Source organism: Morus notabilis, unplaced genomic scaffold, assembly GCF_000414095.1.
Source record: "Morus notabilis unplaced genomic scaffold, ASM41409v2 Scaffold2967, whole genome shotgun sequence".
Taxonomy (NCBI): domain Eukaryota; kingdom Viridiplantae; phylum Streptophyta; class Magnoliopsida; order Rosales; family Moraceae; genus Morus; species Morus notabilis.
In genome coordinates this window covers 59,816-69,763 of record NW_010366305.1, presented here as the reverse complement: position 1 = coordinate 69,763, position 9,948 = coordinate 59,816, and the positions used below count along the sequence as shown (strand labels likewise).

At 39.2% G+C, this 9,948-nt stretch overlaps 1 protein-coding gene across 1 annotated transcript; it reads right to left on the bottom strand.

The window, feature by feature from the left end:
- Positions 1 to 5,980: 5,980 nt before the first annotated feature.
- LOC21386156 (vicilin) lies at positions 5,981 to 9,642 on the bottom strand. The gene is made up of 8 exons (XM_024173422.1): positions 8,655 to 9,642; positions 8,424 to 8,543; positions 7,953 to 8,375; positions 7,474 to 7,646; positions 7,288 to 7,368; positions 6,901 to 7,191; positions 6,485 to 6,812; positions 5,981 to 6,171 (listed from the first exon to the last, which is right to left on the bottom strand). The coding sequence occupies exons 1-8, from the start codon at positions 9,640 to 9,642 to the stop codon at positions 5,981 to 5,983; spliced, it is 2,595 nt and encodes an 864-aa protein (XP_024029190.1).
- Positions 9,643 to 9,948: the final 306 nt, after the last annotated feature.

Below are 9,948 nucleotides of genomic sequence, written 5' to 3'. Positions count from 1 at the left end.
TTTTTTTTTTTTTTGTTGTGTGTGTGTGTGTGTGTGTGGGGATGGATTTAGGGGGTCTGTTTGGTTGCTATCAGTTTTGCATTCTACTGTTGGATATATTTTCATCCTTAAATATATGTCGTTTTACATTTTAAACGACACGTATTTTCGTCTACTTTAACTTTTATCGGAAAAAGATGCGTCGTCCTCTGAAGCTCTAACACTTAGGCAACGAGAGATTTTCTCTAATAGACAATTTAGCCCATGGAAAAGACCTTTAATATAAAACGATACGACATTAATTCGATAACGACCTGTCGTTTATTTGTCTGTTCCGTAGACAGAACAAAATGTGGTTTCTTTTATAAAATTTTTCGGATATACGACATATTGTTACAGAAAACGACAACAAGCCTGCGTTTGCACGTAGAACATGTTCCTTCGTTAGAATAAACGACAAAAAAAAATAGTCTGAAAAAGGATATGACGGCTTTTTTTTTTTAACCATTATAAACTTGTGTCCCTGATAAGATAAACAAACACTAGCATGTATTAAACTATATTAAATTAAACCATGCTTCCATTACATATATTGTAAAAGGTTTAAAAAAATATATAATTAATGCTATAAATGATCCCTAAATTTTACTGTAAATCTCATTTTAACCCTTGAATTTTGCTTTGGGCAAGGAATCTACTGTGGAGTTCGAAGGAAGAAACCAAGGAAATATTTGGGTGACTTGAGGGACAAGCTTTTTTTTTTTTTTTTTTTTTGGGTGTCTCAGTGGTTGGATTTTGGTTTGTTTGCTTCCTGTCAAGTTTCAAGGCATTTAACGGAAAAACTAACGGGGCACTGACGATTGTAAAGAAAATGCAAGTTAGAGGACCTAAATGATAGAACTTTTAAATGAGAACCTCAGTTTGGAGACCTGTGGCGTAAACTTCCTTCATCTCATCAATGTTAAATATAATAAGGTTTTGGGACCTTTCAGTAAAAAATATAATAAAAATAAAAACTTGGGGACATGAACAAGAAAAGAGGATTTCGGGAATCTATTGTTTGGTATGAGGATTCGTATCATGATTCGTGACTCGTTATAGTGTTTTATCTCATAAAAAATATACGTAAATCGAGAATGATTATGAAGCATAATTTTGAATCTATGAACGAAACATCAAGTTGCAAATTTTCAATTGGGGAACCAAATGTCAAGGAAATGAGAGTTTGAAAACCCCCTTGTTCAAATTTTCAAAGGATGAACTAATTTTCAAAATTCAAAAAATTTGATGATCTACCTTGGAAAGAAATCCCTTTTTTCCAAATTTCTGATACGGTAATGATATGAAGCTTGTTAATATACCGGTGTAGGCTATTTTCCCAAATTAAAACCTTTCAATTTTCAATCATTTTTATTTTTGACACAATAATTCGTTGCATTATTCTTTTTTTATAAGTAAATTAATATTTGCATTGTTGCTCTTTACCAGTGCTGGTTTTTTTTTTTTTTTTTTTACATTTATTTATTATTTTTAGTTGTTAATTGTTCGTTTTATAATTTCTTTTAGTGATCAGTAAAGCATTAGTACATCATTTAAAAGAAATAAATAAATAAAAGAAGCCTTAGTACGAAATATAATAATTTAAAAAAACCATAGATAGCAAGCACAAGACTAATACGAACATTCTGAAGAAGCAAGAACGACTATTGAGAAACAAGGAAAGAATAATTAAACTGAATACAAGATACAAGTTACATTTAGTTAATAAATCTCACGTAGTGTAATTTGACATCTCCACGCATGATATCTATGTACCGTCCTGCTTAACCATATTTTCTATGTTAAATGTTCTTTCTTTGTTTATTTTTTAAAGGATCCAAATACTTGTTTGGTTAGAGATAGGGGTGTTCATAAACCCGAACAACCCGTAAACCCACCCCGCACCGCCCCAACCCAACCCGAAAAAAGCAACCCGCAGCATTATTTTTTAATTTTCGGCCTATTATACCTCTGGCCCGAAGTGTTTGGGGCGGGTTGTGGGTTGGGCCCATAACAACCCGCAACCCGCAACCCAACCCGCACAACACATGTCTAAACTAACTATCCAAATTATTACTTAAGTTATTTTCATTTCTCTTGTAGATAACTCAACTTCATGTCCTACTACAACCATTGAGGAGCTTATGGGTGTGGACTGATAAGGATTGTTGCTGTTGCAATGCTTGCTTTAGATGGATTTGAATTAAGCATCTATGTTTGCTTTATGTTAAGACTAATTTATGAGTGTAGACAAATTTATGTTTGCTTTATATTTGATGTTGGATGGACTGCTTTGCTACATGTTTGATGTTAGATGGACTCATAACTCATAAGAATGGTTGTTATTTCTATTTGATTATGAACTTTGAATGTTAGATTGAACTTTAAGTTTTTAATTTTTTAAATGTTGAAACCGACCACCCAACCCACCCCGCACCGCCCCAACCCAACCCGAACATCGTTGGGTTGTGAAAAAATTCTAACATCGTTGGGGCTAAATATGTGTAACCCGCACCCTATGGGGCGGGGGAAAAAAAGTCCTACCCCGCACCAACTCAATCCATGAACAGCCCTAGTTAGAGAGAAAAGGGAAAAGAAGAGGGGTGAGAAAACTAACACTAACAAGATTTTGGGACCTATTGCTAAGTGTATCTTTGATAATCCACTTGGTCTTGATACACCTTTTTTTGGGAAAATATAGCAAATAACATAATTTAAACATACTATTGTATTTATAGAAAATGTTTTTAATATTAGTAAATTATAACATATTTTGAAATTCCATACGAAAAAAAATGCTGATTTCCAAATTTACCCTTCTCTGGTAGCGTTTCTTTTTCTTTTTTTTTTTCAAACACAGCCGCCTCTCACTCTCAGTCACTCTCTCTCTCTCTCTCTCTCTCTCTCTCTCTCTCTCATCCTCCTCCGATTCTCCTCTCTGTGCTCGGTGGCGACAAGGATCACGGCGGCGACGAAGATCATCGGTGTAGGGCTATTCGGTTGTTGTCGGAGGTCGGAGTTCCGGTGCTTCCATCTCCGAGTTTCGCGATCCCAGCTCCCGAGCGAACATCGCGACAAGGAGTCCATCGCTACCATCTCTCTACTCACGATCTGCAGAATCCCGGAACCGCGAGTCACGATCGGGAATGGCGGACACGGGCAGCGGCGTCATGAATCGAATATCGAAGCTTGTAGTGTGGCTCGTCGTCGTTACGAATCGAAGGTTGAAGCTCATCGTCGCACAGTAATGGAGAAGAGAAGAAGACTTGACCGGAGAAGATGGAGTTCGCCCGGAGAGAGAGACTTGGTCGGAGAACACATGATTCGACCGAAGAGGAAGACTTCGCCGGAGAAGACGTGGTTCGGCCGGAGAATAAGACTGATGAACGTGAATTTGTTTGGACCAGATCTAGTTTGAGTTTTGTGAATTTTTTTTTTTTGTGTGTGAATGATGTGGTTCAGTTTTTAATTTACGGTATGTTTAGTTTATTAATTTAAATTGAGATATAATTTTATATGAGAATTTTTTATTATAATAAAAAAATTAGATGTGACTGTTACTGAGAATTTTTTACTGTAACAAAACTCAAATTCAAAACTCGAATTAGTAAAATTAACGGGACCTTAGAAATTTGATAGTTTGGTTTATTATTATTATTTTTTTTTATGTTAAGTTTACTTATTTCAGTGTAAATACGATAAAGTAACTTCACTGAATTTTTGTTTTATAGTAGTAATCAATAAATGTGTGTTTGGTTCAAAGATTGATGTCATGATTCAAATCATAGTTCGTAACTCGATATAATATTTTTTCTTACAAAAAATACACGTAAATCAAGAATGATTCTGAATTATGATTCTAAATCTATCAACCAAACGCCTTTATTAGTCGCCGGAGCAATCGTTGAATTTTTTAAATAAATGTGGTAAATACGGTATTTACTACTAAATATAGTATTTACCAGTGAACACAATATTTGTGGGTCACTGAAACCAGTCACTGAATTTTTAAACAAATATAGTAAATACGATATTTATCTAATGATATGATATTTACCGATCGTTAAAGACGGCTGCCAGAAAACAACTAGTGGTGAATTTGACTATAGGAAAAAGAAGAGAGAAGTGATAGGGAGTGAAAGGGAGGGGTTGTTCCTCAGTTAAAAATTGTCAATTTTAGTCAGTTCGGTGGTTGAACTGACTATTTCAGTTTTCTAAAATTGTGCACTGAAATTGAATTGCACAAGGGAGTAGTCGGTTCAGTTAATCAACTTCAGTTTTCAGTCAGTTTTTAGTCGATTTTCAATTTTGGTAATTAGGAAGGTAGCCCTCAGTAAACCATCAGGTTACCAACATTTTTAGTTGCATTTTTTGACTAAATCACCGAGAGATTATGTGAGTAAATAGATGAAATGAAGAGAGTGAGAGTTGGGTGTCAAAAGGAGATTAGAAGGGAGGAAAAACGATAGTAGAAAGAAGAATGAAAGTAAAAAACAACATTAAAAAAAACTTATGACTCGGTCAGTTTAGTTTTTAACCGTACCTCTAAACCCAAAACCAAAATTAAACCGCCTTTGAAATAGTTCAATTGGTTAATTAAACCAACTATCTTCAGTTCCACGAGGCGTCATATTTTTTCAATTTTTGAGCGATCAGTTCTTCTTCGATTTTTGGCGATTAGTTCTTCAGTCGGTGACAATTGGTTACAGTTTTTTAGGGAGATGAAAGGATATTAGGGTGCGTTTGGAATTGGTTCCAAAACGTTTTTGTTTTTTGTATGAAAATGAAAACGAAAACGTTTTTATTTTCATTTTGAAATCATTTCTGAAAATGCGTTTGGTAGTTTTATTCTGAGATTGTTTTCAGTTTTAAAAAAACTAAAATTGTGTTTGGTAGTTTAATTTTTAAAAACATGTAATAATATTTAAACTAATAATATATTAAATAAACATATCAACTCATTTCCTTACCTCATCAATCAACCCAAAAACAAGGTCTGAAACAAGAAAAAATGAAAACCCATTTCTAGATGAGGAGGGGGTGGTTAGGGACAGTGAGGTCGAGCCGGGAGAAAATGCGGAGACTGGTGCGGCCGGGGGGGGAGGCAGAGGAATTTGAGTTGATTTTTTTATTGAGATTCGATTATAGCTTGGAATTGAAAGAAGAAGAAGAAGAGCAAGTTGCGACTTGGGGCTTATATTACGATTACAGCTTGGGTGTGTGTGGGGGGGGGGGGAATTTTGTTGAATTTTTAAGAATAAAGTAAAAAAAACGTTTTCTTTTTAATTTTGTTGAGTTTTTAAGAATAAAGTAAAAAAAACGTTTTCATTTTCTGTTTTTCAAAAAATGCTGCCAAACGGCATTTTCAATTTTTGATTCTTAAAAAACGTAAAAAACGGAAACAGAACCATTGATTCTTAAAAAACGTGAAAAACAGAACCAGACAGCAGTTAAGTTTTTTTTTTAAGTCTTAAGGGAGATGTAAGGATATTTTTAGGTTTTTAATAATATTTAAAACTATTTCACTCATTCTTTCTTCATATATGAGAGCTACTAATCTTAAAAGGGAGTTTTTGATCTTTTGATTCTTTCCTTCTTAGCATGGAATATTTAGAAATTACAAGCTCTCAATGCGCACAACATGTCTAGAATTCTGACTTGTTTGTATAATTTGTCTAGAAGTGCCACGTTTGTTTAAGAATGCCAAAATGGAAACATTCAAGTGTATATAAACGATTGTACTAGGGTAGAAATACATATATAAGCCTCTATTTTTATTTATTTATGGTGTAGAAAGCTACAGCTTTCCTCTTGCACAGCTACATACAAAAGTCCGGGCCCACTTATCATGATGAGAAGTACGTACATATAAGGAAAACTAACGTACAAGTCAATTATTAAAAAAAAAAAAAAACATACAAGTCTTGTTTTACATGCTTATTCACAAAGCATTTCAAACTGCTCAGGCAAATCCGGCCAAGTTCAAAATTGAGTTCAGGGGGTGGCTTTGACGACTCTCTTCCTCTTGGCTCTCCTGGGGCACGAAATATGACAACTTGGGCTTGTTGAATATCTGCTCCACTTCTCTCCCCGGCATGTTGAAGGCCAGCTCTTTGGCTTCCCTCTCCAACTGCTTGATCACGTTGTCTTTCCCTGCATCAGAAAGAAATTAATTGACCAACTTTTGCTATTAAAATGGCGTTTCTACTTTTCAGAGTTTGACAAAAGTTAAAAAGTTCACTCTTGTAAATTCGCCGCAATCCATTCATGTCATTATACATAATGACGTACGATTTTTGCGCAAAATATATCCTCTTGAATATTTTTAATTTTTGATATCTAAAACCTTATGATTTTTGTTTAAAGTTATAAATTTTATTCCAACTTGTAAATTTTAATTTTTGACATCTAAAACTCATGGTTTTTGTCCTAAAGTTAATAAATTTTATTCCAACTTGTAGATGACGAAATTTACCGGCGATGAAGGTTCTCTCGTTGTTCCTGGCATTGACTCCGAACCCGACCATCCTCAGATTCTGATTACTGGAGGCCACGACGGAGATAGGATGACCCGCCGGGATGATGAAAACATCGCCGGCCGAGAGATGGGAGGTCACCTTCTGGTACTGCCAAGTGCTAGTTTGCCTTTCTTTTTCCTCCTCCTCTCGTCCCCCCCATTGTTGCCTCTTTTGTCTGGCGAGATGAGGGCAGGCCATTTCCATGCGCCCTTCCCCTTCCACCACCATGACCAGCACAGTAGTCTTCGAGTTGAAATGCGGCACGAAAATCGAACCCTACAAAATGATCAACATACAAACATACATTTCATCAAACACTTTAAAAAAAAAAAAAAGTGTTTCAAGTGTTTGATTTTTTTTTTACTTGTTTGAGGTCGGTCCAGGCGACGAGAACGTCCATTTCCTCGAGCTGCTTGTTGTCCTCAGGAGTAGCCTCGTAGAACTTGCCGTAGTTGTTTGAGTAAGTAGGACTCAGGCTGTGAAGACTGATTGGGCCAGTGGTTTGACGGCCGCCTTTTCGTCTGGGCGAAGAAGCGTGTTGGGTCAAGGCCTGGAGCTGCTCTTGTGAGGCTCTCTTGATGAAGCCTGGCCTCTGAAGTTGCCTTCTTCCTTCCCTCTGCTCTCCAATCAGCCTCTCGATTTGCTCTTCCGTGGCCTGCAAGTAAAGTAAACAAAACGCAAAAACCATATTATAAGCCAAAGTTGATTTAACTAGAAAAGAGAATAGAATATAGAAGAAGAAAATATATACACTGAGTGTGCTCTTGAGGATGTTGGTACTGAATGCCTTGAAGTATGATTGTGGGTTTTCTCCTCCACCAGGATAGTATTCCTACACCCACATATATTCGTTTATATATATACACTTACATACATAAATACATACACATATATATATATATTTGGGTTATAAAATAATGATATTGTATAAAAGTACCTCAAACTGGCCAGGGATGTTGACAGGGGTGACAAGCTTGGTTATTTGCAAGGGCTCGTTTTGGTCGTTGACCAAGTAGACAGTTGACCCTGCAAGGACAGTGATCACATCTGCACGCTCAATGTTGTACGATTCCTTGTTGTTTTGCCTCACAATGCTGATTGTTCCCTTTCCTGCAATAATATACATATATGCATTAATCTTCTAATTTTTTCACCATAATAAAAAATATCCCGTCATATATGTCCCTTTTTTTTGAAGAATAAAAGACGGCCATATATGTCACTTCTACTAGTTATCTTTCTTACGGTTTTAAGAAATAAGAAATTAACGTATAATCAACCTTAAAACCTAGTATAAATTCAAAAGGTTCGATTAAGAGACAGTCTTAACTTAAGAAAAAGTAAAAAACAACACCTATATAGTACTAATCATCATCATCATCATCATATTTGGAGAAAACAGAAGAGAACTTATACCTCTTGTGACAACCAAAACGGAGTCAGCATCACAATGGTGTGGGACAACAAAGGTATTGGGATTAGCCTCCAAGACAACTATCCTATAATTCTTAAGCCCCTTAAGCAGCTCAGACCTCCTAGACAACATCTCAAGAACCTTAAGATGACCCTCCTCAGTCCTATACCTAGATTGCAGCCTATGAGAGCGGAAGTGGTAAGGGTTCTCCCCTTCACTCCTAGGACTAATCTCCCTCTCTCTCTCCTCCCCCTCTCTCTCTCTCTCCGGGTTATACATCTCTTCATCGTCATCATCATCTCTCCTCCTCCTCTCTCTCCTCTCCTCCTCTCTGTACTTCCTCTCACACTCCTGTTGGCACTCCCTTCTCCTCTCTTGGACATGTTGTTGTTCCTGGCAACGTTGCTGGCACCGCCTAAACTTCTCTTCCGGGTCACGCGACGCGGTCTCTACCTCCTCGTACTCGCTCCGACCGCCTTCTTGTCGTCGGCGACGCTCTCTCTCTTCTCGTTGTTGCTCCTCTCGTTGCCTTTCCTCGTACTCTTGCTGGCACCTTCTTTGGCACTGTTGTTGCTGTTGTTGCCCTTTCTCACGGCGCTCGCAGTCTTGCCTGCACTGCTCGAACTCCTCACGAAGCTCCCGTTCCTTGCTCTCCCTGCTTCCTCCGCCTCGACCGCCGTGTTCGGATTGCTCGCGCTCCCGCTCGCGCTCTCTCAGCTGTTGCTCGCAGCGGTGCTGACAAAGTTGTCGTTCTTGGCCGTGGAGCTGTTGGTCCTGGCAACGGCTCTGGCATTGCTGGTACTCCTGGCGAGGGCTGGTCCTGTGATAATCGTTTTCTTCCTCGTCGTACACGCTCCGACCGCCTTCTTGTCGTCGGCGACGCTCTCTCTCTTCTCGTTGTTGCTCCTCTCGTTGCCTTTCCTCGTACTCTTGCTGGCACCTTCTTTGGCACTGTTGTTGCTGTTGTTGCCCTTTCTCACGGCGCTCGCAGTCTTGCCTGCACTGCTCGAACTCCTCACGAAGCTCTCGTTCCTTGCTCTCCCTGCTTCCTCCGCCTCGACCGCCGTGTTCGGATTGCTCGCGCTCCCGCTCGCGCTCTCTCAGCTGTTGCTCGCAGCGGTGCTGGCAGAGTTGTCGTTCTTGGCCGTGGAGCTGTTGGTCCTGGCAACGGCTCTGGCATTGCTGGTACTCCTGGCGAGGGCTGGTCCTGTGATAATCGTTTTCTTCCTCGTCGTACACGCTCCGACCGCCTTCTTGTCGTCGGCGACGCTCTCTCTCTTCACGTTGTTGTTCCTCTCGCCGCCTCTCCTCGTACTCTTGCTGGCACCTTCTTTGGCACTGTTGTTGCTGTTGTTGCCCTTTCTCACGGCGCTCGCAGTCTTGCCTGCACTGCTCGAACTCCTCACGAAGCTCTCGTTCCTTGCTCTCCCTGCTTCCTCTGCCTCGACCGCCGTGTTCGGATTGCTCGCGCTCCCGCTCGCGCTCTCTCAGCTGTTGCTCGCAGCGGTGCTGGCAGAGTTGTCGTTCTTGGCCGTGGAGCTGTTGGTCCTGGCAACGGCTCTGGCATTGCTGGTACTCCTGGCGGGGACTGATCCTGTGTTGATCATTTTCTTCGTCGTAAGAGAGAGCAAAAGAGGCAACGAAAAGGGATGAGAGAAGTAGGAACAGAGGAAGACTTGATTTGATCGCCATGTTTGAGTAGAGTGTGGGTGGGTTTTTGCTGGTGAGAAACGTGGTAAAGTAATGATTCTATTTATAGGAGACTAGGGTTTGACATGCACGTACATTTGTCACAACAGATAAACATGCAAGGTGACTCGTGGCCTGCATGGGAAAAGCTGACGCGTCCTGTTGAGATAGAAACGGGTAACCGCGTCCCACCTACTCTTCACGTGATTGAGAAATGAGAACACAGACAAATTGTATTAATGTATAATCGTCTTGTTTATATACATAATACATATATATACATATATAAATTTATAAATATATTCTACA